The following is a 22,351-nucleotide window of genomic DNA, read 5'->3' as shown; positions in this document are numbered from 1 at the left end:
GACATGCAGGAAAGTAAAAGGCTTTTGGGAACTGATTTACAACGAACTTAAAAAAAAATTAAATATACTTTCCCCAAAAAGCCTGAAGCTTTCCTGCTAGGAATAGTTGGCAAGGAAATAAAAAAAGAGGACAAAAATCTGTTTCTATATGCCACAACGGCCGCTAGAACTATGTTAGCCCAAAGCTGGAAAACAGAATTAATACCTACTATAAATGACTGGCAGATCAAGATGCTAAATTATGCTGAACTAGCTAGAATAACAGGAAGACTAAGAGACCAGGATGACCAGAAGTTTCATGAAAATTGGAATAAATATCTGATGTATATAAGAGACAAGTATAGAACTTTGATGACTCTGGCAGGGTTAGAATAACTCTAACAGTGTTCGGCAAATATGTAAAGGAGATAAAACACGTAACTTCAGAAATTATCTGATACTTACCAATGAAGTGAAGGGAAGTCCGAGGCTCGGCGGAGCCTAAAATAACTGTGTACAATATATATGATTCTTGTAACAGCTATGTTATATGCAACTTATGTAATCTAGACTGTATATATGTATAATCAATGGAAAATTAATAAAAAATTAATAAAAATGTATAAGGCAAAAGATTCAGTATTACTTTAATATAAATACTTTTGCAGATAATCAGCAGCATCTAAAAGGAGGCATTCCACCTGCTCTCACATAGAAAGGAATGCCTCTCTTAAGATGGTTCCCACTACAAAACATACCTGCAAAGGATAAAAACAAAATATTGCATGCCTCTTCCTTCAAAATTCACTGATTTATCCACAAATAAAGGTAAAGGTAAAGGTACCCCTGCCCATACGGGCCAGTCGTGTCCGACTCTAGGGTTGTGCGCCCATCTCACTTAAGAGGCTGGGAGCCAGCGCTGTCCGAAGACACTTCCGGGTCACGTGGCCAGCGTGACGAAGCTGCTCTGGCGAGCCAGCGCAGCACACGGAAATGCCATTTACCTTCCCGCTCGCTACAAAGCGGTCCCTATTTATCTACTTGCACTTAATTGTGCTTTCGAACTGCTAGGTGGGCAGGAGCTGGGACCGAAAGAGGGGAGCTCACCCCATCGCGGGGATTCGAACCGCCGACCATACAATCGGCAAGTCCTAGGCACTGAGGTTTTACCCACAGCGCCACCCGCGTCCCTATTATCCACACATACATAGCTTTAATAATTAAAAAGCTAATAACTAATTTAAATTTCGTTCCTATTTCCCCTCACTCTTAATTTTAGGGTTGTGGGTTCAAGCTCCACATTGGGCAAAATATTCCTGCGTTGCAGGGGGTTGGACTAGATGACCCTGGTGGTCCCTTCCAACTTGACTGTTCTATGGTACTTCTATGATACCTGGAGGCCATCATACTGTTGACCTGCTGTTGAAAGTAATGTGGGGTTTTTTAAATCAAGTTTTATGCATTATGTACTTTCCAAGTTATTTTCCATGCAACATCGTAACCCATCAAAAGCCTTTTAAAACCCAGGCGAAAACAAACATGATGTTCACTGCTGCAAACTGCTTACCGTATTTTTCGCCCCATAAGACGCACTTTTTCCCCTCCAAAAATGAAGGGGAAATCGGGGTGCGTCTTATGGGGCGAATGCCTGCAAGCCTCGCGTGCCCGGCAGAAGGTCCCACCGGGTGCGTGAGGCTTGGGGCGGCAGCCTGTCGCCCGAAGCACGGGGAGCCCTCGGGAGGGCTCCCCCTGCTTCGGGCGAGTGTCTGCAAGCCTCGCACACCCGGCAGGAGGTCCCACCGGGTGCGCGAGGCTTGGGGCGGCAGCCTGTCGCCCGAAGCACGGGGAGCCCTCGGGAGGGCTCCCCCTGCTTCGGGCGAGTGTCTGCAAGCCTCGCGCACCCGGCAGGAGGTCCCACCGGGTGCGCGAGGTTTGGGGCGGCAGCGGACTGCTCGCGCGCACCTAGAAGCTTGGGGCGCGCTGAGCTCAGCACGCCCCAAGCTCCTGGTGTAGCGCAGCGATCCGCTAGCCCTGGGAGAGCCCCGCGGCTCTCCCAGGGCTAGCGGACTGCTTGTCGGCACGCAGAAGCTTGGGGCGCGCTGACCTCAGCTCGCCCCAAGCTTCTGGATTAGCACAGGGGTCCGCTAGCCCTGGGAGAGGCGCCCGGCTCTCCCACGCTAGCGGAGACCTTGCCGGCACGCAGAAGCTTGGGGCGCACTGAGCTCCGCACGCCCCAAGCTCCTGGTGTAGCGCAGCGCACCTGGGGGGGAAATAAATTTTTTTCCCTTTATTTCCCCCCCAAAAATCTAGGTGCGTCTTATGGGCCGGTGCGTCTTATGGGGCGAAAAATACGGTAATTACAAGTTAGCTTTCTTTCACAAAACCTCTAGAGGGCACTGTTCATGTATGTGTATAGACAAAAACCCCATACAGTATAATATTCCTTAAAGCAACGAACCTGGAGACAGTATTTCCGAATCAGTTTTCTCGTTTTGGTTGATTGATTTAGCTTCTTCCGTCAAGACGCCCTGCAGAGAACATTTATATTACTGTCGATCCACAGTCAGAACAAATACAAACTTTTGTGTTTTTCCTCATGCAACAGCATAATTTGCTCCTCCAATTCAGAGTGGCCTGGATGTTAATTAAGTCACGTATTTTAGAGCAGTTACACACTGGCTTGAATTAGACTGATTCGCAGCAATGGTTATTGACCCGAACAGCAATAACAACATGCAAATGGGAATGAAGAAAACATCAAACTTTTTGTTTGGTTTTCCATCAACAATATTCCAGACTTTCATATTGGCCATGCTTCCATGCCACACTAAACTGCAACTGAGTGCAATGCAATCGAGCCCTTGTGAGCCACAGTAAGCCCTGGCCTTGCATATTGTATACCTCTTTCCTCTCTTCCACCTATGTGACTGGAAAGAGAAGTTTGGAAACTTTTGCTTCTCCATGGTTTGTCGTTTTGTATGAAATTACAAACTATGGTTACCCTTTACTCTGGTTCGTTTGAAGAAAATTTGAAACCATTCTTTTAATTTGGCCTTTACAAAACAAAACAAACCATAGTTCTGTTCATCTTGCCAGAGGCTAGCAAGGACGGCCGACTCAGGCTGCAATTTATCCCACCTATGTGGAGGCCCAGACGGCGCTGATTGGCCGGCCGAACCAGCCCCTAAGAGGAGGCCTATATAAAGCCTACCAGTTTGGCCATTCGCTGGCAGGTAAGCAGCCAAACCCTTGCCCCTTCACTGGATCATTGCAGGGCCCGTACACCAGCCAACCATTTAAGGTAAGCAGACTTCCCTGTGAATGGCTCCCATGTAGCACAGGATTCCATCTTAACGACCTTAATTACACTAATTTTATTTCCTTGTTAAAATAAATAAATTATCCCACCCCTCAACCAAGTTCCCAAGAGCATCTTACAAAAGCCAAGAATGCAATACAGTTAAAATGTACCGGTAAGTGCCGTACAAATTATTATTTTTGAAATTCCAAATATGATCTAACCCATGTGAAAAGAGGCTCTTTTCCCCCAAATCAACATCCATATAAAAGAACCAAGTAATTGGCCCATTCCACGTAATGAACATTGGGTCTCCTATTCTCCCCATGGGCCCCCCAAATCTGCTCTGTAAGGGTTGCCCAGTTCCCAGAGCTGAATTTGAGGGTTCCTTGCACTGTGCACATGGAAGTCTGTTGCATCAGCAGAACTGTGGTGTTGGATATGGCCCAGCTGGTGGGATCTGCTGACAAATAAGCTGCCATGTGGCTGGGGAAGCATTTAAAATAATAATAATAATAATAATTTATTATTTATACCCCGCCCATCTGGCTGGGTTTCCTCAGCCACTCTGGGCGGCTTCCAACAGAACACTAAAATACAATAACCTATTAAACATTAAAAGCCTCCCTAAACAGGGCTGCCTTCAGATGTCTTCTAAAGGTTTGGTAGTTATTTTTCTCTTTGACATCTGGTGGGAGGGCATTCCACAGGGCGGGTGCCACTACCAAGAAGGCCCTCTGCCTGGTTCCCTGTAACTTGGCTTCTTGTAGCGAGGGAACTGCCAGAAGGCCCTCGGCACTGGACCTCAGTGTCCGGGCTGAACGATGGGGGTGGGGACGCTCCTTCAGGTATACTGGGCCAAGGCCATTTAGGGCTTTAAAGGAAAGCACCAACACTTTGAATTGTGCTCGGAAACGTACTGGGAGCCAATGTAGGTCTTTCAATATAGGTGTTATGTGGTCTTGGCAGCTGCTCCCAGTCACCAGTCTAGCTGCCACATTCTGGATTAGTTGTAGTTTCCGGGTCACCTTCAAAGGTAGCCCCACGTAGAGTGCATTGCAGTAGTCCAAGCGAGAGATAACTAGAGCATGCACCACTCTGGTGAGGCAGTCCACGGGGAGATAGGGTCTCAGCCTGCGTACCAGATGGAGCTGATAAACAGCTGCCCTGGACACTGAATTGACCTATGCCTCTATGGACAGCTGTGAGTCCAGACTGACTCCCAGGCTGCGCACCGGGTCCTTCGGGGCACAGTTACCCCATTCAGGACCAGGGAGTCCTCCACACTCGCCCGCCTCCTGTCCCCCCAAAACAGTAGTGGCATGCAGTGTTGTTGTTTTTTGCAGGGAAACAGGGACAGAGGAGCCAACTTGCTGGAGCAATGGGGGGGAGTGATGTCATGACCTCCTGACGCGTGTGCGAGGATCTCGCCTCCCTCCTTAAGCTTGGCAGAAGCTTCCCTTTGGGAAGGAGGCGCCAGGCATTAATGCTTTAATACTCTAATTTACTAGGGACGCAGGTGGCGCTGTGGGTTAAACCACAGAGCCTAGGACTTGCCGATCATAAGGTCAGTGGTTCAAATCCCCGCGACGGGTCCCAGCTCCTGCCAACCTAGCAGTTCGAAAGCACGTCAAAGTGCAAGTAGATAAATAGATCCCGCTCCGTCGGAAAGGTAAACGGCGTTTCCATGCGCTGCGCTGGTTCGCCAGAAGCGGCTTAGTCATGCTGGCCACATGACCCGGAAGCTGTACACCGGCTCCCTCAGCCAATAAAGCGAGATGAGCGCCACAACCCCAGAGTCAGTCACGACTGGACCTAATGGTCAGGGGTCCCTTTACCTTTACTCTAATTTACTGGGAACATTCACGGGACTAGCCTAGTTCCTAGTTCACTGGTGGCACACTATTGGTTTGAAGGACACCTGAAATGCACTGTGAAAGGGAGACTGAAAGTTGATCGACCCCCATTGCAAAGCACGGCCAATCTGATGGCATGGTCCTTACCGTCTGCGCTCTGTCTTTGCTGTGCTCGATGAGCCGTTTTAGAACAAGCTCGGTGCTAGGGCTGTTTTGTTCCCCCTCCACTGAGGAGCCGTCCACCACGCTGTTGGATTTTGGCGACTGGCTTGGCGAAGGGGCAAATATTAACGTTGTGCATTCTCTCTCTCGTTCCTCTTCCACTCCGTTGACAGCTTCTCCGTTCATGCTGACTTTTCCATCCACCTGCAGGGTACAGTTTCAAAAACCACGTGGGTCACGTAAAACTGAGAGGCCCCAGGGCAAGGTGTATTATTTCTCAGAGGAAAGAAGTGAAAATTCTTTTTGTGGCCTCAGTGTTTCTGGCGCAGGGAAGCAGACTTTTAGGGTGCCGTTCCCGCCAGCGTTACAGCAACAGCACGCAAGCCATTTGAGTTAGTGCAGCTCCACGAGCGATTATTCTTTCTCAGACACTTCTGATTCTCTCTTTCCTCCCCTGCTCTCCCCTCTATTGTCTTCCCCTCTTGTAAAATTTACATTTTAAGGCAGGGGTCAGCAAACTTTTTCAGCAGGGGCCCGGTCTACTGTCACTCAGACCTTGTGGAGGGCCAGACTATATTTTGGAAAGGGAAAAAAAACACGAATTCCTATGCCCCACAAATAACCCAGAGATGCATTTTAAATAAAAGGACACATTCTACTCATGTAAAAACACCAGGCAGGCCCCACAGATAACCCAGAGATGCATTTTAAATAAAAGGACACATTCATGTAAAAACACACTGGTTTCCGGACCATCCACGGGCCAGATTTAGGTGGCGATTGGGCCGGATCCAGCCCCCTGGCCTTAGTTTGCCTACCCATGTTTTAAGCGTTCTGGGAAGGGGTCTACTGTTTTGACTTGTAAGGGCAAACAGGAGGAGTGAAATAAATATAAATACTTAAAGGCTTGAATCTGATTAAAGAAATATTTGAGTTTGCATCTAACTAACTTCCACTCAGAGTTAGAAATTAAGGGACCATGTCCCTTAATTTCAACAGGTCTGCTCTGAGTATAACAGACACTGAAGCATCAGAAGTTCTTTGAAGTTTTATCTTTTCTATTTCCTCTTGAAAGCTCTTTTTCGTCATGTTTTATCTTGCTTAGATTAATGTTGGACAAAAAATACATTTGAGATTAAGTTTTGCATTTCTCTTCATGAACTCTAATAAAATTTATTTTAAACATGAAAATCCTCATCAAGTAAACCCGCACACATGTGCATATTAACAACCGCTCTGAAGGAAAGCGTGTTTCACCGACGCAACTGGGGCACGACTCACAATTTACCAAAATATTTTCAGTCAATTTATCTGCTTTAATCAAAAGCAGCAAAAATAATGATGAAGACCCTTGTCATATTTGAAACGGGATTCTTGAAAGCTTCCCCTTTCTTCTCTCCTGAGCTACCTTGACTCACCCAACGCTACCTACCTTAAAGGTTCTCAACACCTGCTGTGTGCTTTTGGGTTGCGAGTAAGGCTTGGCAGTCAGCATAGGCACAGCCTTCGAGACAAACGGTTTGCTTGGAGAGGTGCGGCCTGTCGAGATGCTGGCTTCTGACCCGCCGGCGGGAGCGATGGTTGCCTCTACCTTGGCAGTGTACTTGGGGGCGGGGAGCGATTGTTGCCGTAAGTATCTCAGGGGGTTGGGGTCCTTGGGTGGGGACGACGAATTTGGCTCCGCTGAATGGCTTCTCTCCAGAATTTTTGGCATCTCCAAGCGCTCAAGGACAGCTTCGCTAATGGTGAACCTCTCGATGTACTGCTGGAGAATATTATCCGCTTCCTCGCGTGACCTGGCATTCTTGTACGCTTCGTGCAGAGCTCTCTCACGCCTCTCTCTGTTTCAGGTGAAACAGAAGCAAGGTTGCAAAGGGGGACCTATCATTGTTGTCATTAATTACCGTATTTTCCGCCCTATAAGACGCACCAGACCATAAGACGCACCTAGTTTTTGGAGGAAGAAAACAAGAAAAAAATATTCTGAATCTCAGAAGCCAGAACAACAAGAGGGATCACTGCGCAGTGAAAGCAGCGATCCCTCTTGCTGTTCTGGCTTCTGGGATAGCTGCGCAGCCTGCATTCACGCCATAAGATGCACACACATTTCCCCTTACTTTTTAGGAGGGGAAAAGTGAGTCTTATAGAGCAAAAAATTCGGTAAATTTGTATACCGCCCGACACCTGCAGGTCTTGGCGCGCCTATGACATAAAATCACATTATAAAAAAACACAATATACAGAGTAAGTTGAATAAGTCAGTATGTGTGCAAAAAAAGAGGATGCCCCGCTCGTTTCTGCTTTGCAAAAGATTCTGGGCAAAGTAGCATCCAGCCTCAGTTTGCTTAAACTAACTTCATTGCTGGCGCCATTTTATACCATAAGCAGAATCAAGTCAGTCGAGCCTGTGCCACTTCCCACTGCAGTAAGAAATTTCCTAGCTTGAATGCAACCCTTTGCCATATAAAATACTCCCTGCATAGAGAAAACAATCATGGCGGGGAGAATATCAGGTGGAACATTTTACCCTGACATGCTTGTTTTCTATGTGAAAAACACATTCCCCGCCATGGATGGGCGATTCAGACATGCAACCCCTTCCTCCCCAGGTGCACTTATGCCTGTAGCCTGAAGTTGCACCGACCAGGAAAAGCTTTACTGTGTGAATCTGTTGATTATGCAGTAGATAATGAACAGATGATCATGAACCATATATTTTACCACACACAGCTCCATTGGATGTGTGGCAAAACCCTCCTCATCCGTTGGCATAATAATACAGCTGGGAGGTTGTTTGTTCCTTGGAGATCATGGCATCCTCATTGGATACAGGGCAGCAACTCTAGAGTAGGAATCACTAATGACAAGGTAGATCCCCGGGGCAACCAGGTGGATGTTAAAGAAGTGTTTGCTCCACCCAGAAGATGAGAGGGGCTACTTCTTACCCAAAAAGGTCCCCACTGTGGAAGGGACCAAATTCCACCCCCTCCTCTGTGGGAAATTGCAGTAAAACCTAATTATGCATGAGTGCTAGTTTGTGCATGAAGGGATCAGACAATAGAGCTGGATTGCTAGACTCAGCTATATCACACCCCCTCTTCTCCAATAAGGGAGGAAGTGAATCTTTCTCTTCCTGTCCCCTCTCTCCCCATGCCATGTAATCTACAAGGAAGGCTGTGTCTAAGATTAGAGCACGTGTTCAGAACTATATTATGTATTTTCTACCCAAGGGTATTCTGCCTGTGTTCTCCTTGCTGCTGCTTTGATAAATGCAACACTCTGTCCTTTGGAACATTTTGTAAGTAAAGCATTTTAAACTTACTTAACGGTGTGGTCTGCTCATTGCAGGAGGGGTAGAAAGAGTGGAGCACTTTGCAAGTGGACTAAATGGGGCAGGCAAAGGGTTAAGCAGCCTATATTCCTAACACTTCACTGTACTGCTTGACTTTTTGAGCTTAAACTCTTCTACTAGGCTCTCTTCTGCTGTAGAGTATGTTTAGCCCCACATTTTGAATCTAGGCATCCGGCTTATTCTTTCATTATTCACCCTACGCACAGAGGTCACAGTAATTCTATACCCTGCACAACCTCCACCTTACTTCACTGAGCTCCACAGCTTTAAGTAATTTTCTCCTAGCCAGCTCACTTCTGGCATCAGAACTAGAAAACTACTTTAAAATATTGGAGCTTGGTGAGGTGAGATGGAGGCTAGATTTTGCTCCCTGTTCTTCTTTGCAAAAGAACAGACCCACCCATGCTTCGAACATGGCCAGCGCTTATTCGACACCCAGAGAGTTGGCCTACACGTCTAGTTGCACTCCAAGAGTCCTCAGACTGTGCTTTCATTAAATGAACCTACTTCTCTTCCACAATTTCTCTGTAGGTCTTTATGCTTTTCCTCCGCTCACTGGCCTCCTCAGTGCCAGTCAGTAGTCTCTCCATCTTCTTTCTCTCGGCTTCTTTTTTAAATAAGTCCTGAGAAGCGCTTCTCCGGCGACTCTTCCACCTGGCTAAGTCCTGCAGGAGGAAGATAGGCAGGGGACAGAACTGTAATGATTAGGCATGATGTTGAAAATCAACTCTGTGAGGTATAATAATAAAAAATAGTAATAATAATTATTTCTTTATACGCCACCCATCCGACTGGGTTGCCCTAGCCACTCTGGGCGGCTTCCAACAAACCAAAACAAGCATTAAACATTAAAAACTTCCCTATAAAAGGCTGCCTTCAGATAGGTAGGTTTGGTTACTTGTCTTCCGCCAGTAGGCCGAGACCCACAAATGGGTAGCACCCCAACCTAAGGTCTGTTATAACACAGTCATTTCCTCAGTGTTTCCCAAGCTTGCGAGTCCGACTACAATTTTCGGACTACAATTCTCATCATCCTTGAAGCCTGGTCCTGCTAGCTAGGAGGATGGGAGTTGTAGTCCAAAAACTGCTGCAGACCCAAGTTAGGGAAATCCTAGTTTAGACTAAATATACCGGTACTTGCGTGGCAAGTTCCGCGCCCCCCCCAGTGAAATAACGACACCTGACACAATTATTAAGGTTAATGAGCTAAAGTAAGGCCACAACTTTATTGGTTACAGGTGATGAGCGGTATTGGCTTAGGCATTGGTCCTAACCGACTATACCCGACTTCAGCCCGTCCGCTTGAAGTCCAGGAAGGGTTAACCACCAGTAGGGGGAGTCCTGCTGAAGAACATCAACTAGGAACTCCCCTGGGGTCACCGCTCGGGGGCGTGCCTTATGCCCTCACCTCCCTAGGCTTCTGACAGGGCCACGCCCCCTGGAATCCTTTATCAGACTACCCTTCAATATATGGGGCAGGTGATGGTGCTACCTCGCCTCTTCCATCTACAGAGCAATACCAATGCCTAACCGCCAATACCCAGAAAGTTGTGACGCTTTGCTACGAGGTAGCCGAAAACCAAGTGGCTGGTGCCAATTTGCCAAGTGGAAAAATTCCTACCAGGCCCCTTAACGGCCACCAGCCAAGGCCCATAGCAAGGTCAAGGAACGAAAACCTTATAGGGCGGAAGGGTGGGAAAAACAGGAACAGCTGGCAGGCGGCAAAGAGGGAGATCGCCAGCCACGTCCTGGTTTAAATAGGGCAGGCCACACCCACAGAGCCAGCTGTTTGGCTGGCCAGGAGGTGACACGACCGGGAATCCCCCCAATTGTGTGTTGGCTGGGTTCCAGCCGCTGTGGGCGTGGTAGGGCCGTGAAGCCCGCAACTCCACCTCCTCCGAAGGCGGAAGTGGCTCTATGAGGAAGCCGGAGAGCGGGTGACCAGAGGTAAAAGAAAGGATGGCCTGCCTGTAGCTGCATTTGTATAACACAGTGAAGTATTCAAAGTGGTTCACATAATCTTTACAACAAACCTGTAAAGTACCATATTTTTCGCTCTATAAGACACACCAGACCACAAGACTCACCTAGTTTTTGGAGGAGGAAAACAAGAAAAAAATATTCTGAATCTCAGAAGCCAGAACAGCAAGAGGGATCACTGCGCAGTGAAAGCAGCAATCCCTCTTGCTGTTCTGGCTTCTGGGATAGCTGCACAGCCTGCATTCACTCCATAAGATGCACAAACATTTCCCCTTACTTTTTAGGAGGGAAAAAGTGAGTCTTATAGAGCGAAAAATACAGTAAGTCAATAGCATCATCATTTCTAAACTGCAACTGAAATTGTGGCTTACGGATGGCCACCAAGGGAATCTGTGGCGAAGATGAGATCTGAAGCAAAGCTGCTGTGAAATCTGCGCTCCCACAATTTCTCACGGGTTTCCTTTCCCCTCCAAAAGTGTCCTCTATTCTCATACTCACATCTTGCCACCGGTCCTCTTCCTCTTTGAGCTGGTGGTGGATAGTTTGCAGCTTCTCGTGGCGAGCTTGGCTATGAGGTTGCATCACGGCAGCCTCGTCTGCGCACCTCATGTCAAACATGCTCACGCTCCTGAAAATAAAAGCAAGGAAAGGATGAGGAAGGCGGCTATTTGTCGTGGATAGGCTTGGTGTGTTTCTGCCACAGGAGGGCGCTGCAGCAAACTTAAATGCATCACGTTCTACAGAAAGCTCTGAAGTGGCAAAGCTCGAGGTATTTTTGCATGTGCATCCACTTCATCAGAAGCCATGTGCTTTTTTACTTTAGTATAAACAAGGCTATACAGACGTGCATGCAAATTGCCTGATTGCGGTGCGTTCCAGTAACACTGCCGCAAAAGGAAGAGCTGGAGGTCTGCGCAAGGCTGCCCTTTTGCTTGGCGTCTAATGTGAATTGAGTACAGCCCTGTACTTGCATAATTTCTCAACTGTCCCTTGTTTTGTAAGGAAATACAACAATAATCATTCTTCGGGCATTAATAGCACCGGCTGGAAAGGTTTTGGAGTGAATCAGCACCAGTGGTTTTTCAAAACTGCATTCAGGCCAACACTAGGGAGCTCAGCAGGGTTCCCCAGTGAGAATTTTGGTAATGATGGAAAAATTTCCCTTGCCCACCTCTGCTGATCTTGTTTTGCAATGCACAGAGGGGAAGGCTGAATGTGGTTTAGGCTGCACTCTCAGTTCATGGGGTGTTATGCAGTGGCTGTGTTCAGATGTCATGATGCGAGTGAGTCCAGGCAAGCCTGCTCTCCGTTCCTGTCTTTTCCCCCGATGCAGCCACAAGCAGTTCAGAAGCTTCCACTTCTGTTTTTGCTTAACCACAGCGTGTCGTCCAAACTGCGGTTAACACCAACCATGGTTTCTTTGCAGGGGGGGAAGCCAACTTGAAACCATGGCGGTGTAAACAGAGCATTAACATCAGCCACAGTTTGCACAACATGGTGTGTTGTGGTTTAGTGAAACCTTCTGTACTTTTCCTGGCAGCTGCATCTAAAGAACAGATGAGAAAGGAGCGAGCAGTGAGCCCAAGGCTTACCTCGCCTTGTACACAAACATAAAGGTTAGTAGTGTGATCACTGAACACAACTGGTGGGGACTTGATAGGCCATATCTGTGCCCCAAATGAACTGAGTGTGTGCCTTCAGGTAGGTCCCAGAATCCACTGCAACGCACAAGGGCTGCCTGGCGGACATGGAAAGTGTTCCCCTCACACTAGAAAGTTTGAAAACCGCTTATCTAAACTTTAATTATGAAAGGACCATGAGTTACTTGGAGCAGAGATTTCTGGTTTCCTGAAACAACTGAAGTGATACCTTAGAGACAGTTGAGATGTACATACTGCAGGTTAAATGCCAACAGGCGAGTTAAGCAGTGAGAGCCATCCCTACTGAGCGCACATGCAGAGTGAATGGTCACAGGATTCCATTGTTATTCTGGTTTTAAAAAACAACAACCACCCACCAAAGTACCACTTATTAACACACCATTACACAAGGAGCAGCAATCACGCCCCATCGCAGTCTCCTTTGCAAGATGAAGTTAGAGGCTGGTTGTTAAAAAACGTTGGGTGAGATAAAAGGCCACAAGCGCAGTGCATGAGACAAGGACAGTATACAGAGCTGGTTAATTTTCAGCTATTTACAGAATATGCACCATATTTCTGGTTGCCTTTGGATGGAAGTGCAGTTGATTGTATAAATTAAAATAAGCAAATCAGCCTCCTTTGTGTTTCTGTATGAACACGCCCATACATGAAGAGATTAGGAATCTCCAACAATGAATTCTCAGCAGCCTTACTAAACTACCATGCCACAATGGTGTAACATCAACGCAGGAGTCAAGTGTAGACGTCTTCTGCCATCTACCAGTTTCTGTTAGAATCCTTCATACAGCAGGCCTGTATAGCCCATTTTCTATTTGAAAGTAAGTGAATTGTATGGAACTATCTAATGATACCTCAGAAGGCCACATTCCTTCTCCTAAAATTGGCTTTTAATGCACATTTGTAACAAAAATCTAAGGTCCAGGGCAGGTTGCTTTTTTGTTTTGTTTTGTTATTAAAAACGGATTCCCCAGTACATTAAAATAATCATCTCTTGTGGGAATACAGTCAAGATCTTTATTCTTGCTTTCCATTTCTTTGCTCCTAAGTACTTGCCCTTTAAAATGATGTAATATTACAGGAAAACAATGAAAAAACCTATTTATTTATTTTTAAATTTTTTAAAGGGTTTGATATTATCCTTGAGACTTCATAAATTATACGCAAGCAGTCATGTTATTAAAGCATAGCAGAATTTTATTTTAATGAACTAAGGTCTACATTAGTTTCCTTCTGGGATAAATCTTTAAGTGACGGGATGGAAAACCAATGAACTTTATTATATGGCATGGTAAGCTATGTTTAGGGGGGCCGAAAAGTTGGATGCCAAAGGGTAACTGAAAGTCAGAGTCAGGCCAGAGTTGTGGTCATCCATTGAAAAATCCAGATTTGGAGTTAGTTGTCCCTTGACTAGGCATTCTAAGGTCATAGTTGGTGACATGAAGCTGGAGCCAGAATAACTGTTTGAGGATGAAAGCAGCAGGAAGTACACTTCTGTTGACCTGAAGTGGTACCTCGGGTTACAAACACTTCGGGTTACATACTCTGCTAACCTGGAAGTAGTACCTTGGGTTAAGAACTTTGCTCCAGGATGAGAACAGAAATTGCGCGGTGGCACAACAGGTCCCATTAGCTAATGTGGTACCTCAGGTTAAGAACGGTTTCAGGTTAAGAACGGACCACCAGAACGAATTAAGTTTGTAACCAGAGGTACCACTGTACTGGGCCAAAGCCATTTAGGGCTTTAAAAGTCAGCACCAACATTTTGAATTGTGCTCGGAAACATACTGGGAGCCAATGTAGGTCTTTCAGGACCGGTGTTATATGGTCTCGGAGGCCACTCGCAGGCCCCAGTCTAGCTGTCACATTCTGGATTAGTTGCAGTTTCTGGGCCACCTTCAAGGGCAGCCCCATGTAGAGCGCATTGCAGTAGTCCAAGCAGGAGATAACTAGTGCATGCACCACTCTGGCAAGACAGTTTGTGGGCAGGTAGCGTCTCAGCTGGCATACCAGAGGGAAGCTGCCCAAAGTGGCTGGGACAACCTTGTCAGATGGGCAGGGAATAATAATAATAATAATAATAATAGAATAGGACATCTCTATTTTCATCAGATAAATGTTGGCGGGTATGGTATCAGTCAATCCATGCAGGCTTAACATTACTTGCCAAACACAGGGGTTGATGAGTCAAGTCTCTCATCTCTGCTGTAAAGGGCTCTAAGGTCGGAGCACCCATTGTCCTAAGTAGCTCACTAGGCTAAGTTCCAGACACATGTTATGAGGTTCCTCGTTTAAGCCTGGATTCCTTGACAATGAGAACATGTTTTAAGACGGGGCCTGAATATTAGGGTGCAAAAACAAACTAAATGCCACAGGGAAGACTGATTTCTTTCTTTAAAAGCAACCACTACTAAATATAAACAACAAACTCAAAACAGACCCATCGGGCTCCAAGTCTGAACAGGGCAAGGAAAGGCTATTTAATCTTTTCCTTCCAGCTCAAAATCGCTCACTTCCTCAAGTTGATTTTCTCTCTGGTTTGGGGGCACACAATATGGGGACATCACCCCTTTTCTCTCATAAGTGGGGGGAAAGCAGATCAGGAGATGAGGTTCTGTGTAGGCCAAGTGGCAGGAAGGGAAAGAGTTGAGCCCCTTCGGCTGCAGTACAGAAGGCTAATTTTCAATTTTATTTTATTTTTCACGTTGGGGAAAGAAATGCAAAACTTACGCCAGAGATCCTACAAGGTAATTTAATTGTGCTTTGGCTTTTGAATCTCAACCTGTTGTAATAAACTCATTCCCTCAACTTACTACTTAGTAATCTACTCCTACACCAAAAGGTAAAGAGACTCCTGTCCATTAGGTCCAGTCATGACCAACTCTGGGGTTGCGACGCTCATCTCGCTTTATTGGCCAAGGGAGCCGGCGTACAGCTTCTGGGTCATGTGGCCAGCATGACTAAGCCACTTCTGGCGAACCAGAGCAGTGCACGGAAACACCGTTTACCTTCCCACCAGAGCGGTACCTATTTATCTATTTGCACTTTGATGTGCTTTCGAACTGCTAGGTGGGCAGGAGCAGGGACCGAGCAACGGGAGCTCACCCCGTCGCGGGGATTCAAACTGCCGACCTTCTGATCGGCAAGCCCTAGGCTCTGTGGTTTAACCCACAGCACCACCCGCGTCCCTACTCCTAGACCTAGCCTATGCTTATTCAAGTCTCCCTTATTTATAATTCCAGTTCCTTTAGTCATCGCAGACGAGTGGGCCCTACAGACCCCACAGATTTTCTTTTTTTAAAAAAAGGATCAAGCCACAGATTAACAGAGGTCATATCTTGCAGCAACATCCACATGCTTTATAGCTTTCTGAAAAGGCATGACTTCAGAGCACATACCATCACATCACAGTGTATATGTTAAAGCACGTATATTTCGAACAGCTCTGCATTGGAACAATGACGAGTAAGAATGGAGCATCAGCTGCATTTAAAATTAGTAATAATTACGAAAAGCATGCAGTTTAAGTTGTTAAAGCAACCCACTGAGCACGCAACAACTTACTCTGCGTCATCAGACACAGGAGTTCTGGAGCCGAATCTATAAAACCAAATATAAAATTAGAGAGGCTTTGTGGGGGGTGGAGATATAAATTGCATTGAGAGGAAAGGAGAGGGGGGGTTGAGGAGGAAACCCACATCAAGCAAGGAGATGTTTATTTGAAGCCAGTCTTCTCCATCAGTCCAGAGTGTGGGATGAACATTGCATTTTCAAAGCATCGCATGTGAGATCACGCTTTAATCCTTCACACAACAACTGAAAAACCCCAAACCAAACAATTTTTTTTAAAAATGCTTTTAGAATTTGGAACACCCTGTTAGGAAGCCACACTGTGAAACCAAGGCTGGGAAGTGATTCCTCATAAAAGCAGATATAACAAGTAAATCTTGTTGTATGAGATGAGGCACACATGCAGTTACATGTTGCACCATGCATAATCAATATCCGTTAAAAAGACATTTCAATATGCATATTAAGTGGGACCTGAGATGCATCCCGCGGGGGGGGGGGGCAGAAAATGTCATTGGATCTTGCAAGTGAATACGTTTCTATGTCCATCCTGAAAGTTTATGCAACTCATTAGCAATGATTAAGTTTCATTTGGCACAGTCATATTTACATCCAGAAAAATCAGAGCCATATACATGGATTGGAAGCTCTCCAAAAAATCTACCTTGTTCTCCCAAACCAGCACCTTCCCCTTCACGCCTATAGCCTGTTTTGTAGAGATTTCTTAGAATTTCTGGGAAAGAACCGAAAAAACGCACCACTGGAAAGTACTTTATTAGTTCCAAAAAGGCACACTTCCGAAGTACCGGTACATTATGGTTAATCCGCAATTAAAATATTCAGCGCAAGAGCAAAACAGGCTTGTTTCCAGCAGGCACACACCAACACACTACAGATGGCTTTAGGGTGCAATTTCTTGACCACAAGGTAGCTCACGTTTGTGCATGTCCATCCTTTGGAGACGTAAATCCTTGGCTGTTTCTTTCAGTAAGCTGCATCTCCGAAGAATCTCCTGGCTGGAGTGGCTTGGAGTCCAGCAAGTCCTTATGAGGAGCCGAAGAGGCGCCATCTTGCCTCACACCAGGGACTCTGTGTTTTCCATCATCCAGTTTCTGCTCAGGTTGTGCCGTAAGCTTTTGAGGGCTTTCTGCACAAAGCTTTGGATGCTTTTTGGGGACTGCCGAATCCGTCACGGTAATGCTAAAAACGTTAATTTCTAATTTAGCGAGACACCCCGTATGTACCCAACATGCACTCCTCTTAATATAGAAACTAACAGATGAGATTTTGACACAAACCATGCATGGCTATAGCAAAGGCAAATACGATGTTCAGCGACAGTAGTTCTGCGCCTCTCTATCCTGGCAGGGGGTAAAAACAGCATGTCTGGTTTCACCCAACGGAAGCAATGAACTGGGTTTTTTTGCAACACCATCAACTGCACTCTGGCTTCACTGAAACCAACAAACCTTTCTGATATTGGGGAAACTCTCAGCACCTATGTGGCACAATATCATGTCCCCTTCACATGCCACCCCCAAGGAGGACCCTGATTTGGATGAATCACAGGTCACCTCACTTAGGAGGGGAACTCTCAGCACCCCATTTCACACTGCCTCAGCCTGAGGAGGTGGGTCTCCCATCTTCCTCAGACTCTGGGGGTGCCTCCCCCTGTAGCTTCTCCCACACCACAGACATGCGGGAACTATGGGCCCTTCAGAACACCGCAGGAAGAATAGCCAATGCAGTTCTATGATACCCAAAGATGGAAACAAGAAGGGCCAGAGGTTTTGAACCCTGAGTTTGGGTTCAAAATTTCGCTCGGCCGTAAAGGTCACTGGGTGACTCTGTCAGGAAATCTCAGCCTGCACAGCATGTCTGAACAAGAAGCTCTTCGTGTAACATTGGGGGTTGTTGTAACAACAAAATGGGGAATGCTACACGCTGCTTATTTGTCAACAGGCAACAGCCTAAACTACCCAACACACTCGTATTTCAGAGTCTATAAAGAGGACTCACTCAGAAATCTTTCCCCTCATACCTTGCCCCCCCCAATTATCTGGAAGTTTTGACCAAATTTACTTGGCATGAGTGTGGTGGCAATACCTGGCCTCCTCAAAAACGTCTCAAAGATGTTTTTATCCCCTACAAAAGAGGTTTCCTTTTCCCATTCTCAGGGCACTTGATAACTTCTTTAGAATTTTGCCGGTGGCCATGGATGCTTGGGGTGTGTGTTCCATGAAATATTCTCCAGTTTTCTGCAGCCTCCCTGGCTGCTTCCACTTCTGAATCTAAAAAAGCCCTATGAGAGGAGATATACCTCACGTCACCTCTCTCTGAGCTTTAATTGAAGTCAGGAAAGCTGGCTCATGAGTGCTTGAGTTTGGTCCCCTCACTCTTTCTGTATTCATGCATATGTTTTATTTAAAGAAATTTACAGCTGAATGTTTAAATGAGTCAACTTTCCATACTGCAGCAGTCCCTGTCCTCCTTAAATGACCACGCACAGAATTTGGTGCTGAGGAACCACTGGTTTGCAGGGTCCCTATGCTGTTTAACATCTACATGAGACCACTGAGGGGTTTGGTCTCCTGTGTCAACTCCCATCATCCTCAGCCAGCATGGGGGATGATGGGAGTTGTAGTCCAATGACATTTGGAAGGCCTCATCTCTGGCCTCTGTATTCAAGTCATTCACAGTCTAAAGGAAAAAAGCCAACTTTGGTTAACCTTCCCGGCCTAATGTCACTTAGAAATTCTTACTCGGCAGCCAAGTGAAAGACTACTGACAAACTCAGTGCATCAAAAGGAGACATATAGCTGCCGAACTGAAAAAGCAGGCCCTTTCCCCATGTGAAAATTAGAGACTGAATTAAAGAAAAGACTGCAGAATAGTTTTCTGACCTCTTGACTTTCTGTTCAGTCTTTACAAGATCCTTAGTTGCTTCCCCACCATTCTGCTGTTTCGAGAAAGGAACTGGGAGGAACTGACTAACACTTGGTCCAGTCTGCTTCGGAAAATCTCTGGTTCTTCTCACCATCATGTCATCTTTCCCTGGATTCCTGAATCCCGCTTTGCCTCCTGCTGGATTAGTTCTGAGCTCATCTTGGTCTTTAGACTTCTCAAAGCCATCTTCGCATGTGGCAACAGAGCTTAGGGATACGGGGGAAGGTGTTCCCAAACAATGTCGTGTCGCGCAAGTCAACGGGGAACTTCTGCTAAGGCAATCGTGGGCACTGTTATTCAGGAGACAACAGATGACCAAGGAGGAAAGCTTGCCTGTGCAATAATTGCACACAACACTCTGCTGGGAAGTAGCCTTTGAGGGGACTGGGACAAGGCTAAAGCTAAGCGGATCACTTGGACAGTGTGACTGGATGAGAGCCTGTCTAGGTACTCCTTCCAGGAAACCCCAAATAAGTGACGGAAAGAAATGCGGGTAATACCCTGATGTTGGATTATGGAAATAATTCACACACACACACACACACACACACACACACACCTCCACATAAAAATTATAAAGGGTGGAATGCAATATACCACAATAAGTCTCTCATTCCACCTATACAAGAATATCTCCATGTGCAACAAAACATTCTCCCCTTCTCCTCCCTCACGTACCACCTTAATCTGTTCTAGGAGTTTTCCCAACTCCCCGGGAAAAAATTGAGGGGGGGGGAGAGTCCTGTTCTGCAAGCGGAAAACATGGCATTTACAGGACACAGTGGTTGAATACTGCCCATAGAACCAAAACTAGATGCAGAAACTAGAATCCAGAAATAAAATAAAAACTTATATACAAAAGTAACAGCAGCACTAACAATAATGATAAGAATAGCAACAGTCACACAGCGGGACAAAAACTGCAGAAATCCTCCAGGCAGTCTTCAACAACTGGGGTTTTGGTTTCTTTACATTGGTTTTTAAATGTCACCAATGAAGATTTCACAACAGTTAGGCAGCCTATCCCTTTATTATATTGTGTTTATAATTATATCCACGAAGCTTTCCGTAATACCCCCAAACGACTAAAATCAAAACCTTGCAACATTGTAAACCTTTCTTCTCTCATGTCTCTTTTTAAACTAATCATGCTTATTTTCTTCTTCTGTTAAAAGAAAGCAACTAGCTGGTTTTTGTTGACAGGTATTAATTAGAACATGTCCTTTTCTCTCTCTTTCTTGTCAAGAAGCAGAATAATATAATGCACAGTTAGCATTTCATGCAAGACAGGCATTAAGTAGCTAATAACAACCGGTTTCCCATTTCTGACCTTTCTGCTTTCTGCAGAGTCTTCCGTTCTTTTCCTTGCTGTTTCAAGGGACGATAACTGACTACTGAAATGGGAAGACAAGATGGGCGAACAGGGCTAGTAGATTTATGAAAAGTTCCAAATCTTCTAGCCAGCATATCATCCCTCTCAATATCTGGGAAGCTGCCATCCATCTCTTCCTCGCTGCTCTCGTGCCACTCGCTCAAACTGCTTGGCGTTTGCTTCTGAGAATCAGCACAAGCATCCGAGAGAGATGAATTACATGCATCCATAACTTCACTGACAGTACAAGACGGAGATTAGGAGAGAGAAAGGGAGAAAGGTAATGAGAACCACATGGAAGCACTGAGAAGAGACCTTCACTTATTCATCTTATCTTTAAAAGCGAACATCTGAGTTTCTTGCTAGTAGTATCAAGCAAGGAATTCTTGCAACGACAATGGGCTGATTAGATAAAAGAAAGCCAAATAAGTGAAAATTATTGGCTGCACAGAAAATTGGGGTGAGGGGGGGGAGGAGAGAGAGAAATGCACCACCGAAACAAAAGTGCAATCCACTTTTAACATGCATGCATAAAAATATAACAGAAGGAGGGGAAAACAAAACTTTTACTAGATGCCCCAAAGAAGTAAACTCTGTAATGCGCTGCCAGAAACAAAGCAAAAGCTAAGGCTACGGCTTCAGATGGTGGACCAAAAGTTTGAGAAGCCTTGATCAGTAAGGGCCCCTCCAAGACTGGTATTTTTGGGGCAGGTGGAGTATGTGCAATGTCACTGACACAATAATAGTGAATTAGTGGTGAATTTATAGTGATTCGTCCACACTTAACTTACTCTGCCAAACCTTTATCGGGCATTACAAGTATAAAAAAAGGTAAAGGACCCCTGATAATTAAGTCCAGTCATGAACGACTCTGGGGCTGCAGAGCTCATCTCGCTTTATTGGCCGAGGGAGCCGACATTTGTCTGCAGACAGTTTTTCAGGGTCATGTGGCCAGCATGACTAAGCCACTTCTGGCGAAACTAGAGTAGCACAGGGAAACGCCATTTACCTTACTGTTGGAGCGGTACCTATTTATCTACTTGCACTCTGAAGTGCTTTTGAACTGCTAGGTTGGCAGGAGCTAGGACCGAGCATTGGGAGCTCACACCGTCGCAGGGATTCGAACCACCGACCTGCCAATCGGCAAGCCCTAGGCTCAGTGGTTTAGACCACAGCGCCACCCGCGTCCCCACTGCAAGTATAGACCATCATAAAACCTATATAAAAAATTAAAATATATACAAAATATACAAAATATATAACGATGAGGATTTTCACTGGAATTTCTTCCTGCTAAATAGTGCCATTCACCACTCTAAGAGATACTGTTGACAGAAACTCAGTTACCGCCGGGCTAATGTCAGATAGACAGAATCTGATATTTTTATTCTGCCGTGATGTTAAATTACCTGAAAAAGGGGATATAGCACGTGTTTGCATAGCTGGTTATACAATGGACAATAGAAAAGAATATGTTCTACAGTGTCCAGTGCATTCAGAGAACATCCACCATGTCTATCTTTTTCTGGGGGTGTTTGAATATCTGCCCTTGACAAAAGCTGAGGGGAAAACGTGACTCGTGAACACATCGCTCCACGGTATTAAGTTTCCCTGCAATGCTTTCCCGGTGTCACCGTATTTTTGTGGCGTATGGAGGGGCACTCTTCTGCTAGAGTGCAACAAAAGTGGAACACCACCCTTATTCCCCTCCAAAAAACACAAGATTTTGGGTATGAAAACTTACAAGATTTCAGCAGGATGGTACAGGGCACGCACTGACCAGAAGCAAGCTTATATCTACTTCAAAAATTTGGCAGTAATGAAAGCAGGACGGCATATAACTTGCCCTGATAACACCAGGCGCACAAATCGTCATGAATGAAGAACTAAATAAGATGTCTGGAGAGGGCCTAAGTCAACCTGTGGCTGACCCCTACTGAAGAGAATGCACTACCACCAGCAAACTCCAGGTCACCCTCTTCTTTGCACAATGCAGCTTAGGGCAGATTCACACAGCAGAGGCCAACACGAAGTGCTTCATTAGAATCAGGAAGCAGTATCCGGGAAATGGGGAAGGGGCGCAGTGAGGTTTCATTAGGCCACACCACTTGCATGCACATGCATTGCTTGGTCTACAGCAGAGGTGGGAGATCAGTACGGACTGGGTGCATGAACATA

At 45.9% G+C, this 22,351-nt stretch overlaps 1 protein-coding gene across 12 annotated transcripts in view; it reads right to left on the bottom strand.

The window, feature by feature from the left end:
* LIMCH1 (LIM and calponin homology domains 1) overlaps positions 1-22,351 on the bottom strand; it is a 216,150-nt gene that overhangs the window by 27,933 nt on the left and 165,866 nt on the right. For 8 of the 12 annotated variants that reach the window (XM_082237995.1, XM_082237988.1, XM_082237992.1 and 5 more), the window contains 9 exons: positions 20,132-20,410; positions 18,759-19,091; positions 16,792-17,055; positions 15,850-15,885; positions 11,126-11,255; positions 9,155-9,312; positions 6,728-7,136; positions 5,281-5,499; positions 2,438-2,507 (listed from right to left, as the gene is read on the bottom strand). In XM_082237995.1, coding sequence (XP_082094121.1) covers positions 2,438-2,507; positions 5,281-5,499; positions 6,728-7,136; positions 9,155-9,312; positions 11,126-11,255; positions 15,850-15,885; positions 16,792-17,055; positions 18,759-19,091; positions 20,132-20,410 — 1,898 coding nt within the window. The remainder of the gene's footprint in view (positions 1-2,437; positions 2,508-5,280; positions 5,500-6,727; positions 7,137-9,154; positions 9,313-11,125; positions 11,256-15,849; positions 15,886-16,791; positions 17,056-18,758; positions 19,092-20,131; positions 20,411-22,351) is intronic. The other 4 variants (XM_082237993.1, XM_082237994.1, XM_082237997.1 and 1 more) reach the window with 4 other exon arrangements.

This window comes from Podarcis vaucheri (assembly GCF_965113315.1).
Source record: "Podarcis vaucheri genome assembly, chromosome: 9".
Classification (NCBI taxonomy): Eukaryota; Metazoa; Chordata; class Lepidosauria; order Squamata; family Lacertidae; genus Podarcis; species Podarcis vaucheri.
The sequence above is the reverse complement of the archived record's forward strand: the minus strand, read 5'-3'. Positions and strand labels throughout refer to the sequence as shown.